Raw genomic sequence first — 27,853 nt, 5'->3', positions numbered from 1 at the left:
TGTACTAAAATCATTTACTTAGTTCAATCTTTTATATATTTAATTTGTTGTTTGATATTTTTAGGGAATCAAGTTGTCATATATGGCAGGAGTTTCATTATTATTTAAACAAATAGTTGGATTTCAAATCTCAATTCATGCATATCTAATAAAACCTAATTTATATGGTTCAATACAATATTAAATTAAATTTTGCTATTGGTAAAGGATATACCATTCACTTCTCACAAAAAATGATACTGCTCTTACTAGCCCCGAGTCCAACATAATTAATGTGAATTGTTTTATTTTATTTTAAAATTGTATTTTTATATATTGAAAATTAAACTAATAAAATGGAGAAATCTTCATTTTTATGCTGTATTAGTTAACTATTATCATTCCCTTCCTTATATAAATATAAGCAAGTCTATATGCTGTATTAATTGGCATGGTCGAGCTTGATTTGTTTGACAAAATGTCTAGCTTAAACTAGCTAAACTTATTTATTATTTTTATAAATAGTCCATGCCTATTTAATATTTAATGGCCAGTGGTCTTTTTTCACCCCTGCCTTCATTATAAAATACTTTTAGATAAAATTTTATATATTAATAAATCTTATTAAATACACTTAACAATCTTTTTTTCAAAACAAAAATATAAATTTTTAAAAATACTTATTATTTAATATATTGAAAAGATAATGAATGAAAATTAATTATAAAAAGAGAAAAGATAATATTAAAATTAGTGTATTTAATGAAATTTTAATTTATTTAAATTTTTTTCTATTTTGAGACAAAAAAATACTTTTAAAAATATTTTATAATTTAATATGGAGAGAGTATCATATTCAATAAGTTGGTTGAGTTTATTAGTGGTTGAGAAATATTGCTATCAATGTTGACGAATACATGTCATCAATAATTTACAGGACAAATTCAACATGAGAAGAATTACATTAAACACAAAAGTTGACTACACGCACACGGACACTCACACCATCACACCTATCATCATCATCATCATCATTATAAGTTACTCTCCTTATATTTTATCAGAATTTAAAAAAATTTAAAATTTATTAATGTTATCTTAAAATTCAATACTCCCTCAACAAAAATATAAAATATTTTTAATTGAATTCTACTTTTTAATAAAGTACTTATTTACTTTCAAACTAACTTTATCTTTTTATATTTATTCATATTAAACAATATATAATAAATATAAAATTATTATTAATAGGGGCACTTAAAAAAAAGGCAATGATTACATTTCAAAAGACTAAAAATGCCTTACATTTTTTAACATGCAACTTCTTAAAAAATGTCTTACATTTTTAAATGGAGGGAGTAAGTTTTACTTTTGTCCCTATTAAATATATATAGTTTAACAACATATTTTTCCTTTCTAACATTTAATGGAGAGTAAAAGAAGAAATTTATATTAAAAATTTAATGACATGATTTACACATAAAATAAAAAAAAATTATTTACTCTATAAATAGGATTAGAGGGAGTATTACAATAGAAAATTATATAAATGGATTAATGAGCATTATAAACCTTAAATTATTGCACAAAAAGCATTATGGATCTTAAACTTTAAAAATGTATAAAATAGACTCTAAACTTATAAATTCATAGTAAATTATACCCCATTGTTAACTAATAGGTATCACCATTAATTGTTGACTTTGTCGGGTCTAGTTAAATATTGATGCAGCAGTTCCTTATTGATGTGTTGTTAGTTAATGAGCACCACATATTCTAAACTATTGTCCAAGTAGCATCCAAGACCATAGCCTTTGAAATTTAAAATAAACTACCCCTATTGTTTATGTGTAAAACGTTAATTGTTATGTAAATCAAATTAGTCTCAACTTGGTTTTTCAGGACAAACAACCAAAAAATTTATAAAATGACATTTTTAGCCTTTTTTTGTAATATTTTCCAAACAATTAGTATCATATGCTTCTATGTACTTTATAACTCTGATTTAGTCTTATTTTAAATAATATTTATTTATTTAATGGTAAAAAATTGAGATCCCAATTAAAAAGAATTTAAAATGTCGGAGGATTTTATAAACAATGGATATAAAAGTTGATGATTTCATCAATAGATTTCAAATTCGCATTACCTTATTATTAAAATTCTCTAATACTTAAATTTATTTTTAAATGGGAGCCTAAATTTTTACTATTAAATAACTAAACATTATTTAAAATAAGATTAAATCATAGTTATAAAGTATATAAAGTATGAGATATTAATTATTTAAAAAATATTACAAAAAAGGGGGCAAAAAAATATCATTTCACAAAATTATGGGTCATTCGCCGTAGAGGATCACACTGAGAATAATTTAGTCTACATAACAATCAATGTCCTACGCATAAATAATAGAGGTAATTTATCGTAAATTTCAAACTTTAGAGTCTTGGAAGTCACTTACGCTTTAAGGCCTGTAATGCTCACTAATCGATGACACATTAGTGGGAGGCTATCACATCAGCATTTAATTGAACCCCACAAAGTCAACAACTAACAATGCTATCTATAAGTTCATGGTAAGAGTAATTTTCTTGGGATTTAAAATTTTAAGATTTATTTTATATATTTTATGAGTTCAAGGTTCATGATGCTTTTTCTATAAGTTTAGAATACTCATTAACCTTGTATAAATATTTTTTTTTGCTTTTACAAAAATATTCCATTTTCCTCCGCACAGTAACTGGGCCCCCCTAGAATGCTTATGCCTTGTAGAGAATCCCAAACTACTATTTTATAGATTAATATCTCTCGGATCGAAGCAGTTTCAGCTTTCATTCCTTATACCAAGTTTATCGAAACTAGCTTGGATCTGAGGTACGAATATGGAAATTCCCTGCTTTAGAGACATTCTTTGACTGTGCCAAGAACAAGAAGATCTATTGGGATGGGTGAATGAGTCCACCATATGATACAGGAAACAGATGGGCTAGTCTATCTCCAAAGATATACCTTGGTTAAGCATGTAGATGTTGATTTTTGGCTAGGCAGTCCATTCCCAGACAAGATTGGCTTGATCAAAGCAGAAAGCAATTGATACAGTGGCCAATTGAAGAGGTAAAGAAACCTTGTAAGAAGCAAGTTGTTGTATTTCTGGAGAGAAGTTCGTGAGTAAATCAATTCTTCAAGTTTCAGGAATCACTGCTTCACAGGTAAGCTAAAAAGTTGTGATTTTTCTTTTTCTTAGAATCAGATCAATTTTTGACACTTGTTTTGATTTTTTACTCGCTCTGTTTTTTTTTTTAAAGGAAACTTCATTGATGTTTGATAGTCGAAATTTCTTAAGATGTGAAGCAACATAATCCCCTCAAGTGAACGGCTTGAGATGTTCGCTAGAAAATGGTAGGTTTCATCAAGTAAATTTTGTAATGATTTTGGATATTAATTAAAAAAATTATATGTTCCCATGAAAATGGCTTTATGATTTACAGCATGCAAAGGTAACAAGGAAAACCAGAAAAGGAAGACACTAGAAACGAGGAGTGGTGGATGTAAATACAGGAAGTCTTGAATAGGGAAGATTAAAGAGTGAATTTAAATTTTTAAAAAATTGAGATCGATGAAATATTACAAAGTTTTCTTCCTAAGAAAGAGAAAGGAAATTTTTTATTTCATAATAAAAAAATATTAAAAAATTGCGAGAATTCAACCATACCAATTTCATAGCGTTTAAATCCACAAAGAGCTACTGTAGAAAAGAAAAGGATAATAATTGAAATATCCATATTCCATGGATCGGAATCCGGGTCGGACAGAACAGTGGGTGGGTCGGGGTTAACGCCTTTTATCGATGCTTGATTCTTCAATCCAAATTCCAACGCTTTCAATTCATCTGGTTTGAAATTAAATATCTGGAGCCGGACGAGTCTGGTTTCTTAATTCTGGAGCTACACACCTGAAACCCCATCGATTGATTGGCTCTGGTCTTGCACTAATTTGACCAAAGAATCTGGGGCCTTCCTCTTTAAGCAAGCATTGGAGCCGCCGCTCCATGTAAGATAGCACTAGAGAACGGGGGAAAACGGAGGAGCCACACGGAATCAGTGAATCGAACCATGACTCCAGATGATGGTGACGCAGAACAAAGAAGATCAAAATCAAGACAAGAATCAGTGAGTCCAAATTATTGGCTTACGAGCTTCAACCGTGATCTGATGGCCGGAGCGTTCGTCGGTGGGCTGGTCCACACCGTCGTGGCTCCAATTGAGAGGGCGAAGCTTTTGTTGCAGACCCAAGAAAGCAATATGGCTATTGTTGCCAATGGACGTCGGAAATTCAAGGGCATGCTGGATTGTGTAGTCCGTACTGTCAAAGAAGAAGGCTTTCTCTCCTTGTGGAGAGGCAATGGCAGCGGTGTTCTTCGCTATTATCCTTCTGTCGCACTCAATTTCTCGCTCAAGGTCTGCTTCATATTTCTCCTCTTTGTAAATATCTTTCCCTCTTCTTTGCTGCTTGGAGTAAATGTAAAGGAAAACGTTGCATGTATTTATTTTGTCTGGGGCTTTCTTGCATTAATTGCAATTCATTGGTTGATTTCTTCTTGTTGCCGTGCTCGTTATTACGTAGCGGATTCTCCCACTCGCTGAGGTCGGGTTCTTGCATTTCTTGTTCAGTGATGAGTTTTGATTTGAGACCTTGTCACTGTTATTGGGTCTGAGCTACCATTTGAGAGTTGAACTGATGGTTTTAAAATGGGAGGTGGTGTCCTGTTGCTGATCAAACTCTAGGGGAGTTTGCCACCATTTGTTGTTTATTGCTCACTCTCGTCTGCTTTGAGTCTGCGATTAATATTGTATCCAATGGTTCTAGAAGCTTTGATTGGCAGATATCATCCGGGATTCTGAAGAATTACAAGTTATCCTGGGTATTTTGCCTTTAATATTTTCTTCTTGGGCTTCCAAGAACGGGACTTCTTGACCGTTGGGACATGTTCATCTTGTAAATGCCATATCTGGATAATGCGCCCACCTAGGGCTTTAATTCCAGGACGGTATTTCCGGCAGCCCTTATATGGGGCTTTAGTCTTGAATGGCCTCTTGGCTAGATATGTTAAATTTTGAATATAATTCACTCGAGTAAGACATTGTTCATTTGTTGTGACGTTAGAAGTATACAGGAAATGGATCCATGTGTTGTTCATTCACATGGCATCGTTTTCTCACATCTCCCTTTATTGAACAACTTGGGCTGCTGGAAGAAGAAAGAGAAAAAAATTCATATTTTCGGGCACTGGATTGCTGAAATTGTCTGCTGTAGTCCATGGGTATCCATATAATTGCAAGTAAATCAATTTAGGTTTGAATTTCTAGGATATTATAGAAAACAATTTTTGATCGGAGCCTTTGAGCTTCATTCACAATGTTTTATATTGTCTGTATTTGCAATTTTACTCACCCTATGAGGTGTTACTCTTTTCACTTTACATGTTTCCCGTAGTTAGCAACTGTATGCTTGCAACAACCAAAATTACCTTCCACAATCTTATTTCATTAGATGACATATCTCTTGCTCGTTAGTTTTTCATTGAATCCTGGTTTTGTCCTTTACATGATTGTAGTTTTGTTTTCGTCTCCACATATTTCATGTTACCTTTTTTTTTTTATGAAGAGTAATTTTGAAAATACTTTTTAAATATTATTTAAAAATTGTGTCATTACTTATAAATAAAACCAAGTGAAATTTTTCAAATGTTCTATAAATGGGACCGGAGGGCGTACATGACAATGCATGATTAATAGAACTATTGAATTCAATGTGGAATTTTGGAATTTGTAACTAAGAAAGTTCTGAGGACAACAGAATTAGGAGGGGGTTGTTGGCAAGAAACGCGGTTTAATTGGCCTTTTCATGTTCTAATGATTATGTGAGATTTAGTTGGGGGTTATTTAAGGGCATAACTTCAAGAAAACATGACCCGGCTAAATTATATGGAAGCACCTCGGTTAGCTAAATTACCAGATAACTGTCAACTATTTGTACACTGTTGTTTTGCTCACTTGTCCTTCTTTGGCCCCTTATTTTATTGCATGTCAACCATGTCTGGCCCGAAAGATCGTAAGTACGGCCAGTTAACCTCGACGTTTTCCCTCTCAGAATTTGGATTTCCTTATGTGCGATTTTTCATATAAAAGCTCGACACAGCTTCATTAGTAGTTTAATTATATCATCATGCAAAATTCAGAAGGAAGTTACATTTCCAAAGCTGAGACGTTGGTTTGTCAGTCTATTTATGTGTTTTCATCTTGGGGTTGTTCTGTCATGATACAGTCTATACAGAGTGTTGATAGATTTGTTTTCATCTACAGGATCTATACAGAAACATATTAAGAAGTGGAAACTCAAGCGGAAACAATTTCTTGTCCGGAGCATCCGCTAACTTTGTCGCTGGGGCTGGCGCCGGTTGTACAGCACTGATCGTGGTATATCCACTTGATATTGCACACACCCGCCTTGCTGCGGACATTGGAAAAACAGATAAGCGTCAGTTTCAGGGCATACACCATTTCTTGGCCACAATATTTAGAAAGGATGGGATCAGAGGTATTTACAGGGGGCTCCCCGCATCTCTGCAGGGAATGGTGGTGCACCGAGGGCTCTACTTTGGAGGCTTTGATACGATAAAAGAGATGTTAGCCGAAGAATCGGGAGGCAAGGTGGCTTTGTGGAAACGTTGGGTGGTGGCTCAGGCAGTGACATCATCAGCCGGGTTGATATCATATCCATTAGACACAGTTCGAAGGAGGATGATGATGCAGTCCGGCATGGATCACCCACTGTACAGTAACACTCTGGACTGTTGGAGGAAAATATACAGGACAGAAGGTCTTGTTTCATTCTACCGCGGGGCTGTCTCCGGCATGTTTAGGAGTACCGGAGCTGCAGCCATACTAGTTTTGTACGACGAAGTCAAGAAATTTATGAACTTGGGTCCATTGTAACACGAACACCAACCATTCATATTCTTTCATTACATTTTAACACACACACACACACACACACTCAGGCTTTCCACTGTACAAATGAGCATGAGTATAGTTAAACTAGTCACTGGTATACTGAAATTTCTGTCTATATTATCCTCGGACGTTCCGAATTTCCATCATATAATGACGCACGGTGTACTAGTATTTGTGCTCGTGGAGGTTCACTTGGTTGTGTCCTAGAGTTGATCGCTGTTCACAAAACTTGGTGCCTGGGGGTGCCTCTCCAACTTTATGCGATGAATGGGGCTTTGTCCGAACTTGCGCTGGGGAAGGAATTCAGGAGTGACGTCAGGCAATAATGATTCCAGATGGGGTCCGCCAAGTGTGACGGGCATGCACGCCGGCTCCCGTTTTGCAAGTGTATTTTTTTTTTTTCTTTGCTTAAAAAAGAGAGGAATTGGAAATTCAGTGTGTAGTTGAGGACATGGCCTGGGAGGAGGAACGGTGAGGGTGGAGAGAAATGGAGGATGATGGGGAAGCTGTCTTTTCCAGGCCCAGAGGAAAATGAAGGGGTCCCGTGGGTGGCAAGTGGGGTCGCGACTCTTCCGCATCAATCCATCACGAATTTCAAATTTCAATCCCACTTTCTTTTTGTGTATTCGGGGAAAAAGATCTTTCCGCCCTTCATTTTACCACCAAAAAATTCGCAACTCCCTCTCATGCACTGGTGCTACACACACACACATTCCTGCCACTTTTATTTCCTCTGCTTTCACTGGGTTTTAGCTTGACCCAAAAGCAGTTAAAGCGTATACACATCTCATTCCTTCATCACTCGTGGTCATCGCCAATCTATTGAAATGTTAAGAGCATCTACCTTTACATAGCGTTTAAATTGTAGAATTCAGTTTATAGATTTAAAATCTCAAATTTAAAATTATTTATTTGGATAGCGTAAAAAACTTCAAACTCAAAAGCAATGAAAAATAAATATGATAAACAAAAAAATAGAAATATATGAGAAAGTTAAAGTAGCTAACGTTTCAAATGACTATACTAGAAAAAATATTTGAATTATAAAAGCACAATAACAAAATATAAATATAAATTTAGATCAAATCCAAACATATAAATTTTTATGAATCTAAATAATAGATATGGTATAAATTCAAATTTACAAACATCTAAATGCAAGATTATTTTGATTTAGGCGCATTTAACCATAAGCTAAGTGCCAAACTGCAAATATCCTGGCCGTATAATAAATTTATACCTCTCAACATTGCTTCCTTTTGTAGCCTTCAGTCTTTTATGAAGTCTTCTTATCAATTTATCAACATCATGATAGTAATGTAAAATCTATATCAATACAGTGCACGCTTAGACCACAAGTTCAGTCATTATTCTAGATTAAATTTGGAATGACCTGATTGAAAATAATAAATTAATTCAACAAAAGCAGCCATCACTTTTTGTAGCGCGGATATTCCCCTTTGCTCGGTGCAAAGCGAGCGTTTTGACGTGAGTGTGAAGCCCGTGATTCTATATCAACACACACACACACACACACACCATCATCTCAAACGAAAAATTAAAGGGCCAAAACTTATTTCTTTTAATTTGAAGGGGACAACATATTATTACGCCGCTCGCGTCCGAATAATTCTCTCCTCTCAAGACAAGCAAAAACAAGTAGTTTCTCCCCCTTCTTGACGGGACGATACTAACCATTATCGATGTAATTAAATGTAAAACAGCTTCTGGCAATAATTGAAGGTCCCTACGTCAATATGAATCTTTCATTCAAACTTCAATCAGATTCTTGCCCATGAGCGGCTCAGCCCCAGAGGGCAAAAGTTTTTTGGTCATTTGATTGTCTGTATATATCATCATATCATGACTGTAAACGGTGGGCGTGCCGTGTGGTCCCACACCATTGAAAAAGCCAAGAGCAAGCCCAGATCAGGCTTCCATAAACGGAGAAAACACCAAACAAGGAAGAGCTAGAAAGATGCCAGTTCTCCAGATTCTTATAAACCTAACCCTAATAAATTTACAAAGAGATAGAGATAGATAAGGTTAGGAGGGAAGAGTGGTGAAGCTATTGGGCTATGAGCCCTAGCTACGACCCTGATTGCTCAATTATTGCGAATGGGACCCAAGCCACGGAGGTTTCTGAGTCTGACTACATCAATCTATTCTGGTTTTGGTTTAACGTTGAATCCAATGGACGTTTTCTGGACTCCCCACACACGTGTTCCCTCTCTCAGCGGCAACTGAACCCAGAAGCTTAGCTCCACAGATTGGATTCAACGCCTTTTTGGATAATGGAACGCTTCTCCTAAATTCCCATACACTTGTTCTATATCAAACACCTCGTACCTCATATTTTTATATTTCAGATTTCGTGGACAGTCGACACCAACCTATGCCACACATTTGGAAATTTTAATTTACAGTACACGGGGAGGGCAGGAGGATGAGGATTGCGGATGAAATCATAACCAAAGAGCTCCGACCTGAACGAGCTTGGGGACGAGGTGGCCACTGACGTGGAGGGCGACGAGAGACTCCAAGCCGCCGATGCAAGTTCCGCCGATGAAGACTGCAGGAGCGCGGTTAGGGAGGGCTTGGATGTCGTTGTCGTGGGAGAGCGGGAGGGCGGCGATCTCTTGATCGTCAAGTTCGATGACGGCAGGGTGGACGCCGATGGTGGCAAGGAGGTTCTTCATGACGTGGCACATGCAGCAGGAGGATCGGGCGAAGATGACGACGGGATGCTCCGAGATGAGGCGCTGGATTCGAGTCTCGGGGGACTCGTCGACGTCGATGGACAAGGAGGGCGAGGAAGAAGACGAAGCGGAGTTAGTCATGGGAGCGAGGTCCAGGGGAAGGACGAAGTCTTTTGAGCACGGGCGCAGGCCTTGCATCCTGTCACCGGGGTAAATCCTCCTCAGTGATACGAATGAACGCCTGGCGAGTTGTGAGCAGTTTTATAAAAGAAAATCGGTGCGGCCTTGCTGGCGTCATCAACTACTGTGGAACTCCACGCGCACTGGGCGCGCGTGGGCGGGGTTTCACATGCCAGGGAGATGGTCGTGAATTAGAGTGACGTCACATTGACTTTTAAGGGGGAGGCGTTATTTTTAACCTTGATGTAGCCAAAAGTTAGTAAAAACTTGGAAGCATGGTGTAATAGTGAGAGGAAGGCGTGCTGGGGTGGACTATTTGCAGGAACTAGGGAGTAGTGGTGTGTTCCTCACCTCACTTCTCACGCCCATGACATAATCATCCGAGGCACCTTACCTTGCACTTTCCCAGTCATCGTTTCGCTCCCCGTCAGACACGTGGCCTGATATTTTCTTTTCCCTCGGCTGAGGAGCCGTGGCAGCCAATTACATGTGCCCACTTGTCGCCTATTTGCTGGAAAAAAGGCACGGTGCCGGTGCACGATTTCTCATAATTACCTGTTTTGTTTTTCACTTAATCTGAAGTGAGGATAGTCAAGCATGCATGGAGTGCGGTCAAATTAAGATTCACAATAATGATGCATATCACATTACTTGGATTTAAACTTAATTTTACATTTTTATGTTTGTGTTTTTTTTTTTATGTGAGAGGATTGGGAGATGTCCCGTAAGTTGAAGGAGGCAAGTTAAGAAGGGAAGATAAGAAACATGCATGTGTTATTGCATGGGAGCGAAGGCGCAGTGTGTGAAGTCACCTCTACCTAGACTTGAGGCTGCTTTGATTGTTGGGTAGAAATAGAATGTAATGAGGTGTGTTAATAAAAAAGTTAATTAACTAAAACAAAGTGGTGAATTAATTAAGATGTGAAAATAATAAGAGAGGACAAGGCAGTTTAGAAAGCCTTTAATTGGCTAAGATTTGAAACTTTTTGATGGGTGATGACGCCATGGCTTTGCCGGTGGTAAAACCTGGTTTATTGTGTGCCTAAGCTTTTGGCGCGCTCCTCGTCCGTTTGCGAAGTGGATGGGTTGTCCGGTGGATTTCAAACATAATATATGCTCTAACCAGCTGTCCTTGACATAGTAACGTTTTGATGACGAATCCTTCTATTGCAGAAAAAGGTTCAGGAATGTGTGGGGGAGCAGTACATGGTAAAATGAAGTTGATATAATATTAACAGGAAAAAGCCGCGGGAAGGTGCCTAATAATCAATAAATAGTGCAAATAACAATTAACTATAGCTTAGAGGACAAGTTGAGGGTGGGCACTTTAAACGTAGGATGTGTTGGGACTTTCTTGTGTGGAAAGCTTTGGATTTGATTGGACGTGAGGATTCCAAATCTGTGATTGCATCTACTGTACATGCGCACCATAACTCTATCTCGTCATCCCCTTTTCCATTCCACCTTCGATATCTTTTGTCTGCTCTCCACCTCCCATCCATATCTTACTTCAACAGCATCATTTTAATCAAACGGGAAAAAAAGCACTCATCTTCAACTGCAAACCAACATTTTTGGAATATACATATGCAATGATATATAAACATATATATATATATATGTGATATTTTGTTTTATTAAAAACACGTTCATTTTTCATATAGGGCTTAAATGCCTGATAGACATATCTTCAACTACATTTAGGTTGGTTCGGGTGCTCAAACAATATTGCTGGTTCAAGTCATTAGCAAAATTACTAAAGGGAGATACGAGAGCTTGAAACAGGTTGACATATGGTAGTGGGTTCTCGTTAAGTCTGAGTGGTCGAGTGAATTTACGAACGGGCTACAGAGAGGATTTGATGGAGCCTTGGTAACTCGAATCCATAACCGTGAAGTCCAGTCTACGGGTCCTAGACTTGAATTTATTCAGCTGCAAGGTGCTTATCGTCAGTATCAGTGGCTGATTTAGTAATAAGCTGTGTAAACAGAGGCACGCATCCTTCGTGGATGCTGGGTTCCATTTATCTAGAGACACTCGAGGGGTCGTTTTCTCGAAATTTATGGAAGAAATTAACAAATCTGTGGGATCTCACATGGACTTTAGATTACTGCTACAATCGATGTCCACGTGTCACGAATCTCGCTCACATTAACTGACTGGCTATTATTGTTTCCTATTGAGCCCACTCCCACGGTTTGCTATTAATTAATATTAATAATTAAACCTCTATTTCCTAGTCACTCCAACCCACTGGCCGGCGTTGAATAATTTTCTGGTGCTCTTGCTTAATTTTATCATGAAATTTATTTTTAGTGATGGGGCGGGCGTACTTAAGTGGGATTAACAGACTGATCATGATTATTATAGTAGTTAATGATAAGGGAAGCACGTGGTGGGACATGCAAGCAGTGCATGGAGGGTATGGCAAGGTAAAGACCATAGAGCCGGCCGCACGTGAGTGGCCACATGTCAGCATCTTCCCGGAGCAGATACAGCCTCTCCCATCCTCTTCCTCTCTCCACCCGCAAGCAGGCAAATCCGAAATTCCGAATTCGGATCTACCGTGTTCAACCCAGATTTGTTTAAATAATATGAACGGTCCAAGTTTATTAATTTTATTTTATATTTATTAAAATAAATATTATAAAAGTGTGTAGAGAATACATTTAGATAATCTATTTATACAAAAATTAAAAATAATATCAAATTAAATTATACAAATAAAATATATATTATTTAAATCAATGATAAAATATTAAATAAAATAAAAAATACAATCTATAAATCTTGACTATTCAAGTGCTCATCAAGTCCCATTTTATTTATTTATTTACATGCCCAATTTTTCCGTTCGAAAGGATACTTTACAAATAAATTAATTTAATATGAAAAGGGCAGCAAATGAAGGGGTGGTGGACTGTTTCGGGCCGAGGGGACACGTGGGAGAGGGGCGGAGGAGGCAATGAGACGTGACAGTATGAGGTCATCGGTGGGGACACCATGACGTCATCTTCTGAACCCTTGTCGGTTCATAACCCTGTGCCTGTGCGTGCAAGAGAGAGGGAGGTCGGTAATGGCAATAAATAGCAACTCCTTAAGAAGTTGAACTCAACTACACAATGACACAATGGAAACATGGCCATTAAACCACCTTGCTGCTCCTGCTCATACTACAGTGACAGCGATCTGCGCCAGCGCTGCGCTTCCGAGATCTGGATTTCCGATCTTTTTTTATTTATCGGATGTCCCCGAAGGGGCAATCTTTTTTATTTCGACCCCAATAATTGATACTCCTATTATCGAATTTACCCAAATCTGAGCGTTATCACAGTTTCGTCCACTTGGAAGGTGACATTAGAGGCGATGATTAAGAAAGAATTTACTCGAAACCGTTGCCTTTTAAACGTCGAACCTTGATTCAGGACTTGGATATTGAATCAGAGACTATATAATAAATACACGCTTTAAATATTCGGGATTAATTCCTTTTGTTTATATATTAACACGCGCTACCTGGGATCAGCGGACTGGCCATCTGTGAACATCAAGCTCGTTTTGCTTTTATTTTCTCGTTGAAATTAATGAGAGGGAGAACAAGATCCGGCACATAGATTCCTGTTGAAGATGCCTTTGTTAATTGAGATACGGATGAATCATGTTTTGTTTTGAGAGGACAACAACATGAGATCACCGCCATATATAGATGGCTATCATGAAAAGGAACTGACCTCTTTAGTTGCTTCCTCTCCATCGCACACAATTGCTGGGAGTGCCTTTCTTAATTCTCCTCTGGAAGCATTCTTATATCACCACTTCTCCACGCCTCAAACGCATCGGATTCCTTCACCATTTTCACGTATGCCATAAAGCACAAGCATAAGCTTTCCCCTTTTCACACTGTTCCCTAATTCCCATTCTCAGTAAATTTCTCACTGCCACTTAATTGTTTGTTAAATGAGTAGCCATCATTCCTGCGTTATACATACATACATGCATAGTATTAATTTCATGAATCAAATTCAAATGGAAAGCCATCCGTGTATAATTACTGCCGTTAAGCATGTATTATATAATTAATGCTCATGACTAGTTTGACACCACAGGCACAACGATACATTAACAAGATTTTTGTTAGAGCTGAAAAAACGGGCTGAACTTGTCGGGCTAGCCCGTATAAATCTATATAATAGTAGAGCCGGATTTGCAAATATAACTCTAAAATGATAAATCAGACTTAAATAGGCTAGCTCGTTTAATTTAAGGCTTAAACAGGTTGGCCCTACAAGACGCTTAAGCTCGCATGTGCATATTTTTTTAATTAATTTTCATAACTTTCACTTTTTAGATTTGAAAAAAAAAATTAAGCTAAATCTTGCTACACATCACATTTCAGCCCATATCTACTAAGGATGGAAGAAAAAAAAAAAGAAAAATAGCAATGAAAAATCATTGATCAAAAATTATATCAGTCAATGATCATTTGTTGTCAAAATTTGAGTGGATACTTATGAATTCAGGCTAACCTTTGTCAGTAAATATTTATTTAGATTTTAATAACAACTCATTTTAAATTAACAACAGTTTATTGTAGCTTGTTTTTAATTCAGGTTTTAACAATTGGTTCTTAATTGATATAAATTTCATACAAAAATCTTTTGTTGCTATTTTCTAAAAAAAAATACAATCTTGAATCCCTTAATTCATATAGATTCACGATAATGATTTATTTAGTTAAACATTTACTCTTCTTTCTTCAATATGCTTCTCTCCTTTTTACCATTACAAGTTGTCCTTGCTCTTTAACATGTCATCACATTGCCATCCCCTTCCCTATCATCGTAACTTACAAGTCATCCTTGTTCATGTTTTTGCTCACTCTCCAGTCGTCCCTGTTGCTTACTCCGATAGTGCTCCCTTTCAAGAACCAAATTTCAACAATGCTCGACTACTTGACACTCGTTGTTATCAATCTTCCAAGTCCTCCTATCACTTATCATGCTCATGTATTCATGACTAATGAGCTAAGTTCTATCCAATGCACATACTATGCCCATGTTTTTTGTTTTCCTCGATCTCCTAGTCCCATATCTCAATCCTTTAAGGCTCAATCTCATATAATTTTGATTGGATATTTGTTGATTTAGCCGATCCATTGCTTATTACTTTACTCTCATTTCATTTGTGTTTTTAATTCATTTAAATATTATTTAATTAATTTTTTCATATCTTTTTTGGTTGGGTATTATATTAAAATGGAATAATTTTTTGTTCGATTAAAAATTTAAAAAAAAATAAAAATAGTTAAAAGGGTCTGGAGCCCATAGGGCCGGCCTTAAGCCCATTATGTTGAGAGTCGAGCTTCATATATTAAGATATTAAAGAAAACTCGGGTTGGTCCTTTTAGGCCCGAGCCCTTCAAAAACCGATCCATTTTTTCATCTCTAATTTTTACCCATGCAATGCACTAGAACAATTTCTTGAAATAAATACTATAAAAAATTACTTGAGATATTTTTCAGTATTTGCAAAAAAAAGTTTTATCATTTGAAAGTATAAAAAAATTTAAAATAATTTATTTTTATGTACCTGAAAGTTGTAACATGTCGCTTCATAAAAATTTAAATTTAAATAAAAATTTATCCCATTTTAAAATCTGTTTTACCCAAATAAATTAAAGATATAAATAATAATTTATTTTTATTTTAAATGTTATTCACATAATAGATTTAAGAAGGCAACATCTATGCTCTTTCTTAAATAATAATTTATTTCCATTTTAAAATATGTTGCTTCCAAAATGGATTTGAGAAGGCAACACCCACATTTGTATTTTTCCCTCCTTCAATGTGAGAGAAAACTTTGAAATTGTCAGTATAAAAAAAAAAAAAAAAAACAGTTCAGAACTAAGTGCTCCCATATATCCAAAAAGAATTCTTCTAGAAGCGCTCGTATATAGGCGATCTATGGAAGTTCTTCTGTGAAAGTGCTCTCGTGTGGCACCTCCCTCGAGAACACTTGGAGAGGCTTATGGGAACACTTTTTGAACAAGCACTCTTATAAATAGACATACCTTGAAATGCTTTTATGTAAAAACGTTCCAATAGCCTCAATTTTTTCAAATAATATCAATATCACGTGCTACATAAATTTATGTAGCATATTTTAGAATTGACATCATAAAGTGATAATAAAATATACTTTCATTTAAAATGAAACAAACAATATTTTTATGAATTTGGTAACTACAATCCCAATCAACAACTCCAATTGCAAAATTAGCGCAAAGATTTTTAATCTAATCTTCTAAATATTAGATGATAAGAACAGAAATATTACCCAAAACAGGGGGGTGGGGGGAGTGTCTTCCACAATACCGTCAGCGCTATAAAGAACATAAATATGTAGATGAATAAATGAGAACACTTATCAGTTGGCCGAAGCAACCTTGGTTCACCATATAGTGTTATAAAAACCATTGCAAGAAATCCTTACTACCATTGACACTCTATAAATCTTCACCATCCGAGTCTAACCAGCGTTTGGAATCATAAAATGAGTTTTTGTCTGTTCTTTTGAATCCATTGATCAACCATGATCAGCTTCTTGCCCAGTTGTAGCTGAGAAGAAATTAATTAATACAAGGAGAATTTATGATTCTCGAGCTCAAGTTTGACTGCTATCTTAAGCAATCAGCAACTTAAACAGGACAAGCCACTTAGGAAGACACTTTTTAACTGTTCCAAGATAAGGACAATTTATATTAGTTTTGGCTTTACGGAAGGCATCGTTTTGTCATGAAATGCTACAGTTTAAATATGCATGCAAGGGAAAAAATACCTATACACGGATACTAAGTCAAGAGCTACTGTTACTTTATCATTCCCAAACCATGTGCCAAAAAATGTTCCAGATCATTTTATGCATCCCCTGTACTTCTGTTGTTCTGCAAAGGATTAATCATGTGAAGAGAACCTATAGATTACTGCTGATAAAAACATATTAGAATAGCAGATTCAAGCTGGTGCTTCTCTAAATGACTATGTCATGGATAAGATATGGTATGATGTATAATAAAATATTGATCAAGAATTTTATGATCCAAATAAAAGTTTCCTATATTAAACTTAAGGCAATAAAAAGTGGTACCTTGTAAATCAAATACAAGAAAATGAAATCCTCAACTGACAACTTTCCTCTCCGCAATCCAATATCCTGGGCTATGTACCTCGAGAAATGGAAAAAGGAAGAAGAGGAGGCAAAAGGAAACAAGGCAACTTATCTGTGGGCATTTATTGAGCAATCAAAGAAAAATACACAAAACCTGACGCAATGCTTACCAGTTCTGTAACATATTCCACAATGATGTCCTCCATATGTGCTTCACTTTCAGGCAGTGGCTAATTGTGCAATGGACAAAAACAAACAAATAAATATTATATAGTGTCTTACATGTTTTTGTCAGACCAAAAAAGGTTTAAACCTCAATCTACTCATCTCCCACACAACCTTGCCCTTTTAGACGGCTTAATTCTTACATTTTCAGTTTCATATAAATATGCAGTCAAAATTATCGAATTTAACACTTACATTCGGATCATCTTCAAAACCATACATCATGATCAACATTTTTAAACGAATAGAAGAATTTCTGCATTATTAAACAAAAATTTACAAAATCAACATTCTTTTTCTTGATTTCTTCAAGCCCGCCTTGGTTGATTCTACAGCTAAGTTAAAGAAGCTTGTTTTTTTATACCAATGATTGTCAGTGAACAAGTGGGATTTCAATTAATTCATAAAATAAACGATGTTCTCCTAGTGGGATTTCAATTAACTCATAAAAATCCGTACCTACAATGCGAGGTCACACGTCAAAGCTTGTCTCAGCTATTCATATCCAATTACAGTGCATAAACACTCCCTTTTTCTCCTAATTAATCAAATGCTCCAGATACTCTTAATCAGACTCAATAAGCATGTTTTGGAGGTGAAGCCATAATCAAATAATACTTAAGTGTCTTTTGAAGAACTTTATAATTCAAGGCGGAGGGGATTTTATCATGTAAAAAATTTTAATAATTTCTTTTAAAAAAATACCTAAGGAAGCTTGAAGTCGGCAACAGAAGCCAGCCAAGGTCGATTCTACAGCAGCTAACCGTGCACGACGAAGGCCGGCAGCCAACGGTCTTTTAATGGACAGAACGCGTGCGACGCTTCGGCTTGTCGCAGATCGGACTCTAGACCGCGAATGGACGTTGGACTTCTCGAATGGCGTTGGACTAGTCCTTCAAATCGACGGCAGAGAAATGATGCTGGGCGACGAGGATTACAGGTCTGGTCTTCTTCTTCAAGTTCGGCAACGGCGTGAAATTTACGACGGCTGGTCCTTCTTCTTGGAGTTCGATGCTTTAAGGACGGCGAAGACGTGGGCCACCCTCGACGGCATCAGCTCCAGCAAGGTTTTGCAGAACACTTAACGGAAAAGGAGAGAGCACAGAGATATTTTTTTGGGGGGGGGGGGGACTTTTTGAGGAGGGTCCGGCTGTTCGCGTTCGAGTATCTGATGGGAAGTTCTGGGGTTTTAATTTTTTTTTTTTTAAATATTGGCTGCCGGAACGCTTTAAGCATAAGCACTCTCTTGATTTTCTGTTTTAAATTTTTTTCAAAACTAAAGGATATTATTAATCTTTTAATTTTATATAAAATTTTAATTTAATTTTTTAATTTTATAAAATATTTTTTTAATTCTTTAATTTTAAAATTAATAGTTTTAAGCAATTACTTTTTATATCAATCATTATTATTTTAAAAAATTAAATTTAATATATTAACATTTAATATTATTTTATTTATATTTAAAAGTCTAATGTAAAAATTTATCAAAATAAAACTAATAATATTAAAGTTAAATAATTAAAAAAATATTTTATAAAATTAAAAAATTAAAATAAAATATTATATAAAATTAAATGATTAAATATATATTTTAATAATTTTTAAATTATAAAGCTTATAAGAGCACTTACGTGGCAAGCATTCCATTTTTTCTTTTATTTTTTTTTTAAGTATATAAGAGCACTTCAAATAAAATGCTCAGGTTTATTATCTTTTTTAAAAAAATATTTGTACTTGTGCGTATGACAGCGCTTTGGATATAAACACTCTCCTAAGTTTTTTTTTTATAATTATTTTTTCATATCTATGGACGCACTTCTTTAAAAAAAATGCTCTCTTGTGTAAACTGTTAAGAGTGCTTGCTATCATAAGCACTTCAAAACACATTTGCAAATATTTTAGTAGTGCTTTTCACTTTATTGCTTTGAAATGGGTGTTCTCGCCTGGTAACAGTGGTTTATTGTTGGAATTTGAAGCTTACCTTAGTTTTGGCCACATGGTTGCGATTATTGTGATTCGGTATGTTTTCATTAGAGTTACATGGATGTTATTAATGCGACCCTAAGATGTGCATTGTTGAAATATACTTGATGATATGTGTTGCATACCTGGTCACATGGCTGTTATTTTTGTGGCTGAGATTATATTAATTGAAACATGTGAATATGATGATTGCGAGATTATTGTCATTTGTATTCATAATTAATTGATATGTAGTTGCATAAGTTAAGTTAATTTTGGTTACTAAATGATGGCACTCACCCATCATTCTTCAATATTGCAGGGCCTAACTCATTAAATCAAGATTAAGTAAAATGATTGGAGGTTTAGGATTTCAAGTAAGTCCTACTTGTAGACCTCAGTTTTAAATTATTTGTATTTAAATATTATTAATTTACTAATTAGGATTTCATGTGATTTTTTTGACTACTTGCATTATAATGTTAACGGTTTGAATATATTTCATGCCATGAATTTCTTTATGATGGAGCTGTAAAGCTTGTTAAGGCAAAAATAATAGTGCAAGTAGGGTAGCATATAATTGATTGACATTGATGAAATTTATGATGATTTGTGTAAAGTTAACTCCTCCTTATATTTTTGAAATAAAGGGGTTGAGAGTTGAAGTTTTGATATACATATTTTTGATTGATTGTGGTATGTTACACAAGTTTATAATGGTCTATTGAGCATGACTTAAATGTTAATGTAGGCTATAGGCACTTGCGTTATGATTTAAATGATACTTAAATTGTGTGTTTAATTGAAAAAGGAGTATGTTTTTTGTAAAGGGTGTCCAACTTTTGATAGAAAAATATTTTGATCATGAAATTTGTGCCATTAGCTAAAATTAAGAAAAAACTCTTTGTAAGCAGTTATATTACCTTAATTAGATGTCAGATAGAGAAATAGAATGCTTTGAAAGTTCATCCCAAAAGTTGTCCTATGACAACAAAATGTTATCAAAATTCACGTAATAAATCGCAGCTCATGGCGCTTTAGCCACGGCACAGAGCATAGAGACAGTGAGCTATAATGCAGGAGTGATATGTCACTGTGCATGTGCTATGTTAGTTGAAAATTGATGTTTTTACACTTCTTTTTTCAAATACATCAACTTAAATTGAATTTCATACTTACACACGTGTTTTAAACTCTGATTTGTAAATGATAGAAGTTTATGAGAGTATTTTAAATTATGAAAATTTGGAATCCCCATTGTTAATATTTTACAAACTCGATAATCACCTTGATTTTGAGAGATTAGGGTGGATTAGCAATGATAATTTTACTGTTCTTATTGGGAATATTACACCATGAACCCTGCATTTATTTTTTTCCTACTATGAGGCCTGATACTTTAACAACAACAACACATGATATTTCAACATACAAAATATTGGCTCACATCGTTGTTACCTTTCATTCAACTGCAGATAAATAGTAACAACGATATGCCTTTTACATATATATACATGTACACACATAGATGATAGATGATAGATGACAGAAAAATAAACTTGATTTCATGAAATTTCTAGTTATTTAGGACCTAAGTTCGAGACTTGGGCTTTGATGAGCCTTATTCTCAATCGGGCCTCGTGGGCTAGGACGACTTGCCTGTTATTTCACTGTGCGAGCCCAATGAGGTTTCATTGTGCCTGGTCGTTTTTGTCTGAGAGCCCACCTAGTTTACAATAATGGGAATGCCCATATTGCAAATTCCGCTAGGAATCTGGATAGAAGCCCAAGAGAGGAGAAGTTTCCAGAACTTTTCGTGAGAGACAGAATCTGATGCCACGTCAGAGGGACAAATGGCGGAATCAGGGAATAAAAATGAACACCTACCAGATATTTCTCTCCCTTTTCCGTCTCTAGAATCTTCTTTTCTACCGCCTAAAACGCATCATCTCTCTCTAGTTATCAAGAAATAAGAGCCAAAACAAAACTCTTCAACTGATCAAACATATTACGGCTACTTGCCTTTGCTGTTGGACTTCGCTCTTTCTGATTCTTCTCTGCAACCTGTGGTATGGAGACAGTGAGAGTGAAAGTGGAAGAAATGGTAGCTGGTTCGTCGTCTTCAGCTTCCTCTTCCCCTTCAAGTCTCTCTCCTCGCCCAATGGAAGGGCTGCACGAGATGGGGCCTCCTCCATTTCTCACCAAGACATTTGAAATGGTGGAAGACCCGTCCACCGACCCTGTTGTTTCTTGGAGCCTTGCTCGTAACAGCTTCATAGTCTGGGACTCCCACAAGTTCTCGACCACCATTCTTCCTCGCTACTTCAAGCACAGTAACTTCTCCAGCTTCATTCGCCAGCTCAATACCTATGTGAGTATCAGTTGCTTTTCTTTTTCATTTTCAATTATAGAAATAGCCTCCCCGGTTTTAGGAATTTGATTGCTATCATTACTTTATGGCTTTCATTTTTACTTTTGATTTGATTATTTAACTAGACCTGCCATATGAAACAGAAGTTGTTAGTGATAAAGTTAGCTCTTAGTTGAGTCAGTTATCTACTTAGATAACAAATTGACGACAAGAGTATACAACTGAATCATGTGTATGCATCTGTATCGGAATGTTGAGAAAACAATGCAATCACCCAGTTTCTTTTTCCTTCTCTGTTTCTTGTTAATATGGATTTGGATGTGTAGATGATTTTTTCCACCATTTACTGATGATGTATTCATTTGATTCATCTCTGTGTAATTTTATGGTGGTTTGGGAATAACGGGTCTTACCTTCGGAAATGGATGCAGGGATTTAGAAAAATTGATCCAGACAGATGGGAGTTTGCGAACGAGGGGTTTTTGGGCGGACAGAGGCATTTATTGAAGACCATCAAGAGAAGAAGAAATGTGTCACAGAGTGTACAGCAAGAACGAGGGGTTGCTTGTGTTGAACTGGGGCAATACGGATTGGAAGGCGAGCTCGACAGGTTGAGAAGAGACAGGACGGTGATCATGGGCGAAATTGTGAAATTGAGACAGCAACAGCAGAATTCGCGGGCGCAATTGATTGCAATGGAGGAAAGATTCCAGAGCACAGAGAAGAAACAACAACAGATACTCACTTTTCTTGCCAAAGCACTGAAAAACGCAAATTTTATACAACAATTTGCCGAGAGAAACACCCAAAACAGAGAATTACTTGGTGCTGATATTAGGCGAAAGAGGAGACTAACTGCAAGCCCGAGTGTGGAGAATTTACAGGATGATCCTGTTACGGTGGCTGTACCTAGCGAACCAGTGGTGGACTATTCAACCCAAGAACAAGATGAATTGGCAACGATAGAATCTGAGATAGAGACTTTTTTCTCAGCTACTCATGATAATGAATCAAGCAGTGACAACAAGGAGCCAATATCAAGTTCAATCCCTCCAGCGAGCGGAAGCAATTTGGGTTCAGTGAGTGACACAATCTGGGAGGACTTACTGAACGAAGACTTAGTTCATGGCAATCCGGATGAGGAAGTTATATTTGGTGACCAGTCCCAAACCGATGCGCCGGTGGAAGACTTGGTACCACAGTCCGACGAGTGGGCTGAGGGCTTGGAGAACTTGGTAGATCAGTTGGGTTATCTTGGGTCCAAATCCCTGTAAATACATAAGAAGTCGTTCATTTTTACCAGTTTGGCCTCTGCAACTCCATCGTCCATCCCCTGCCTCGTTTGTGGTACGACTTCAAGTTGTTTGTAGATGTTTTTGATTTCAGAGATTTCAGTGGTAGTAATTGATTTACTAAATGAATGGTTTTGCATGCAGTGGGGAAGGTGGTAGTTGCTGAAGAGGCCAGCACATATTGCTGTTTGTTTTATCTGTATCCTTTATAAATAATCAGCCTAGGCATTTGAATATTTTTGTGCTTATCATGATTAATTCACTTTGTCAACATGGTGCATTTTGCAGGCTGTGTCCACCAGGAGACGAAGTCGTGTAATGCTGCAGAGGATCATTGACTAGATTCTTTTCTGGGATTTTACTGTTGGCCCTGGGGCCAGTGCAAGCTCCACTGACTTGTGGATAATCTTGCACATTATTTTGCTTGTGACATGCATTATGTATTGTATTTTGGTCAATATTTCTATAGAAATAGATGGATAAGCGTCTGATGTTCACAATCCATCATATTGTATCAAGAAAGATTTCTTGAAAACTAACAAGATGAGTCGATTTTGCTATCTACCCTAGCTGGGCTTACAATATTGGGACAAGACAACTAATATTGTGTTCCATACAACATCTAATAATAGTGACATATTGGGATAGTAGACGAAAGACGATGTTACAGAAGCGACAGGATATTATATATCGCCACATCCGTCTGCATTGGAATGAAGGGTTTGAAAGCTATGCTGCTACGGAAGTTTCCATTCCCTATCTTTCTGCAAGTGTTACTCCTGTTCTTTGACTTGTCAAATTCATGAAGTTGCCAGAGTTCTGGTAATGCTTACTTTAGGTTATGGATGCTTTCTAATGCAAAATCCACGCCTACTGACAGTGAAGAGCAGCCCACCTGCGCCATTTAATGGAAAATACGTGAGCAGGTCAGTGGAAATGTTGCTTATTTTTGGTTATGCATCAACTTAGCAATCAAATCCTCCTTACCAGGACGGTATGGAGGCCGAGTCGCTTTGCAGCCTGTATATTGCGAATGCTGTCGTCGAAGAATAACTGCATATGGGAAATGTTTTCGGTTAAGCGCACAAGTGCTTGTTGAGGAATAATACAAAGTGAACATCTAACCTGTTTTGGGGGGTCGATGTTGTCTTTCCATAAAGCAACTTCAACCGCAACCTCTTGGGGTTTGTGGAGGATACGAGTTGGCGGAGTTGCCGAGCCATGATGTTCGTGATTGCGTGGATCGTTTCTGGGAGGGGGATTCAGAGTCTCAAAGCAAATGGTTTCATCAAAACAACCCTCCAATGCAAGCTTCTTAAATTGCTCTTGCTACATGAGCCGTGGCCCCGTTGCTGAACATCTGATTATGATTGAGATGAACAAATCATGGACGTAAGATACTACTACCAAGCAAGCACACAGACATGAGACATCTGTATCACAGGAACGAAGATAGGCTGCTTACAACTTCTCGTACAGGGAGGCTAAGAAGAAGAGTCCTCATATGATAGTCAGTATTCAGTTTCTCGTAAGATGATCTCCCATGAACTAAGGTGTTCAGCCCAAGTGATTGATCACTTATATTACTCTTTAATCTTTAATGATTAGGAACATTTGGAGAGGATTTTAAATGGGCATCAGACCTATGATAGTAATTATAATCGAAATCGTGGCCAACAGCCTGACAGTGAATATTTAGAAAGAAAGCTAGGACTTGAGAGGAAGAGAGGGGGAAAAAGGGGGAAAGAGAGACGGACCACCGAGGGTCTGTTTGATAAAATGAGCCTTAACCCTGAGACCGGCCATGGATGTGCCGTAATTCTTGTACAAAAATTGATTCATCCCAGGGGCCTTTTTTTTTTTGGTCTATGCCAAGTCTCTGAACCATGTTGTCTATGCAAAAGCAAAATTAAGGAATATAAGAATGGTGAGCCCGTGTACCCACTGAAAAACAATGGGAAGAGGAAACAAAATTCATATTAATGCCTATAATATTTTGGGCGAATTCCTTTGACAAACCAGAGCTCAGGGGATAAAGAGTGGCATCAGCATCTGCAAGCACAACACGGAATATTTTAAACCAACATTTAATTCGGACGCTGTTCTTGTGAAGGAAATATGTGGCGATTCAAAGGGCAAAATAGAACACCTACCGAAGAGAAGGCACTCGTATTTTGGCAGCAAAGCCCGCTGGAAAATTTTGCTGTGTTACATTTTTATGAATTCAGAACATAGAAAAGAAGGCAATACCAGAGAGAGCAATACCACAGAGAGAGAGAGAGAGAGAGCGTTTTTGAGCGGATAAGAGAGTACCGGGATCATAGTGTTTATGTGGCGAAGCCATTACCTTTCTCCTTTATCTGGTCAAGTTTGAACGCGCATTTCAAAATGAGAATGCCCGCGTAACTTCAATTACTTTCATGACAAGATAATACGATTTTGTTATTGACTATGGCTTCCAAGGCCTTGCATTTTTTTGTTAAAAAGCATTGTCAGTAGTGGTCTTTCTTTTTTGTATATACATTGTGATTTCCCAATGAGACAGTGCGAGCGGCGGTTAAGGTCTAGTTAGTTTTTTTTTTTTTGGGTCCATGATTGGGCAAAAATATAAAACGGGAAAGCAATAGAATTGAGGCGAGGTGTCAAAGGCTATGTGATCATGGCCATGGCCATTCGATCAATTATCAACTATAATATTAAGTGAAATTATCGCTAGTTTATAACAACTCTCAATATTATTTTATTAGTTTACTCCCTCCATTTTAAATTATAAAATATTTTTTAGAGAGATTTGCCGTTTTAAAATATAACACTTTGAGAATAGTAAGATTTTGTTAAATTGATTTATTTTAATATTATTTTTTCTTTCTTTATTTAATACTAATCAAGTATAGATTTAAGATTATTAATTGGAGGATATTTTGAAAGTTATATTTTTGTTTTGAAAAAAATAAAGTTCTTAAGTGTATTTAATGAGGTTACTTGGTATATAAAATTTTGTCTAAAAGTATTTTATAATTTAGGATGGAGGGAATATTTTTAATGCCCAGGCTAGCAATGTCAAAATACTTGAGGAATTTAAAACATTTGGATTCTTTTTATACGAAGGTGATCGTTTTTGGAGAGAATCATGATTTGCGTCATGTGTTTCTAGATGAACTGGGACAATTCATTCATGTTATTTTGAACAGGCAAGTAATCAAAAACATCCATCAAGTATAATGGCAGATTTATTTTGGAAAAAAAAAATATAATATTTAATCTTTATAGTTTCATCGAATTTTACTTTTAGTCTTTGTAGTTTTTTTTATTGTTTTCAGTCTCTATAGGGACTAAAACTATTAAAAAGTGAAAATTATAGGGATATGAAAAACAAAGATCACTTAATTTTTCTGAAACTATAGAGATTGAAAATATTGAAAAAACTATAAAGATTACAAGCAAAACTCGATGAAACTATAAAGAATAAAGATATAATATTGGTTTTGCTAATCTTGATTAAAGAAAATAAGAAATTAGTTTAAATTCATGATTTCTTTGCATCATTTTCTTTTCCTGCATCATTTTCTAGAATAGTTCATTAGGATCATTTAAACAAGTTAAATTCAATAGTCTTGTTGGCTTGATTTTTGGGGAATGGGTTGGAGCATCACACCTCTTACAGATGTGCTAGGCATACCAAAAAATGTATGTCTTTAAAAGTTTGAGTTGGATCAGATGATTGTGTGGGTTTTCAAGATATTTTATCATAAGTTTCTCTGAGTGCGAAGTGAATGTGAGAAATTACAAATACACCAAGCAACATGTAAGACTTGATTGTATTATTAACACATTGGGTGATCCATAGAGACAAAGGGAAAGCTAGCCTTAGAAGTCAAGCTTGCATAGACAAAACAATTTGCATCGAGCGAAGTTGGTTGATATAGGGTTAGAGTTTGTGTTTTTGCATTGGGCAAGTAACAGAGTATTGAGAGTCCTTTTATCACACACCTATTGCCTATTAATAAGAAAATGGCAACATTCCACAATTTTAAATGAGTTTTGGTACTATAAAGAGCAGATAATTGTCCGCTCCATTAAATCACCGTAGAGTGCCTCATTATGTGAAGTGATAAGGGTGAGTGTGCCAAGAAACTTGAGCAATGGGTAAAGTGAGTGAGGCTATATCATTTTTAAATTGAATTGGGCTTCAGCCAATTACCCCTTATCCCTAATATGTCACTTTTGGTCCAGATAATTATATAAAAATAATATTAAATTATTTAAATATTAAAAAATAGATAAATAGGACCGTTAAAATTTGCCATTGCACATAATCAGAATGAAAATAAAGTAAAGAGAATCATTATATAAAATGTTAAATTCGAATCATTCAATTTAATTGCATGACTCTAAATTTGTACTAGTATAGTATCATGGAGAGGAATATGCCAACTTAAAGTGAGCAAATTTATTTTCATTTACCATATCACTTTTGAGTAACATAATATCAGAGCGCTAATTATTAGTGTTTTTGTACGACCATACTCATTATCTTTTCTTTTGGTACATAGAGGGGCAAAGCCCAAACGAAATTAAACTGAAACTAACTATGGGCAAATCAAGCCCAATCTATCCCTATACAGTACATCAAGTAAGCCTTCAGGAGGCTTACTCAAACATGTAGTTCACATTCATGTGAGAGGCTCCAATTAGCCAACCAACTCACACTAAAATTCCCTTCCTGATAAGTATGTGTCACGCGGATATGCCAGCTAGCATCAATCATAGTCTGGATTTAATAAAGGAATCGATTCTTCACATAGGGACATGACAACATCTACTTCAACATATGTACAAGTGCAGTAGAGTTAGATTCAATGATAACCTTCCTTAGACCTAAACTTTGTAATAAGAGGAACCTAGACCATAAGCCCCATAATTTTGCCTCTAAAGTTATACACCTACCCACTCTAT

General features: G+C 36.1%; 3 protein-coding genes and 2 long non-coding RNA genes across 5 annotated transcripts; 2 read left to right on the top strand and 3 right to left on the bottom strand.

Annotated features, from left to right (window-relative positions):
* Window positions 1-2,806: 2,806 nt before the first annotated feature.
* Window positions 2,807-7,146, top strand: LOC129317159 (probable ADP,ATP carrier protein At5g56450). Its single transcript, XM_054961523.1, has 3 exons — window positions 2,807-3,191; window positions 3,288-4,439; window positions 6,345-7,146. Exons 2-3 carry the CDS (start codon window positions 4,095-4,097, stop codon window positions 6,975-6,977), a joined length of 978 nt encoding a protein of 325 aa, XP_054817498.1. The 5' UTR covers window positions 2,807-3,191; window positions 3,288-4,094; the 3' UTR covers window positions 6,978-7,146.
* Window positions 7,147-8,739: 1,593 nt separating this feature from the next.
* On the bottom strand, window positions 8,740-10,181 carry LOC129317805 (glutaredoxin-C6-like). Its single transcript, XM_054962192.1, has one exon. The coding sequence runs from the start codon at window positions 9,890-9,892 to the stop codon at window positions 9,461-9,463; it is 432 nt and encodes a 143-aa protein (XP_054818167.1). The 5' UTR covers window positions 9,893-10,181; the 3' UTR covers window positions 8,740-9,460.
* A 5,878-nt stretch (window positions 10,182-16,059) lies between these two features.
* On the bottom strand, window positions 16,060-18,410 carry LOC129318448 (uncharacterized). Its single transcript, XR_008595245.1, has 5 exons — window positions 17,975-18,410; window positions 17,215-17,274; window positions 17,024-17,102; window positions 16,715-16,820; window positions 16,060-16,611 (listed from the first exon to the last, which is right to left on the bottom strand). It is a non-coding gene; the product is annotated as an uncharacterized LOC129318448 (long non-coding RNA).
* Window positions 18,411-20,582: 2,172 nt separating this feature from the next.
* Window positions 20,583-22,152, bottom strand: LOC129318280 (uncharacterized). Its single transcript, XR_008595220.1, has 2 exons — window positions 22,019-22,152; window positions 20,583-21,732 (listed from the first exon to the last, which is right to left on the bottom strand). It is a non-coding gene; the product is annotated as an uncharacterized LOC129318280 (long non-coding RNA).
* LOC129318279 (heat shock factor protein HSF30) lies at window positions 21,186-23,457 on the top strand. Its single transcript, XM_054963006.1, has 3 exons — window positions 21,186-21,605; window positions 22,037-22,952; window positions 23,042-23,457. The coding sequence occupies exons 1-2, from the start codon at window positions 21,306-21,308 to the stop codon at window positions 22,877-22,879; spliced, it is 1,143 nt and encodes a 380-aa protein (XP_054818981.1). The 5' UTR covers window positions 21,186-21,305; the 3' UTR covers window positions 22,880-22,952; window positions 23,042-23,457.
* The last annotated feature ends 4,396 nt before the right edge of the window (window positions 23,458-27,853 follow it).

Source organism: Prosopis cineraria, unplaced genomic scaffold (assembly GCF_029017545.1).
Source record: "Prosopis cineraria cultivar Desert tree isolate PC_DT_omini unplaced genomic scaffold, ASM2901754v1 PC8, whole genome shotgun sequence".
NCBI classification, from domain to species: Eukaryota; Viridiplantae; Streptophyta; class Magnoliopsida; order Fabales; family Fabaceae; genus Prosopis; species Prosopis cineraria.
The sequence above is the reverse complement of the archived record's forward strand: the minus strand, read 5'-3'. Positions and strand labels throughout refer to the sequence as shown.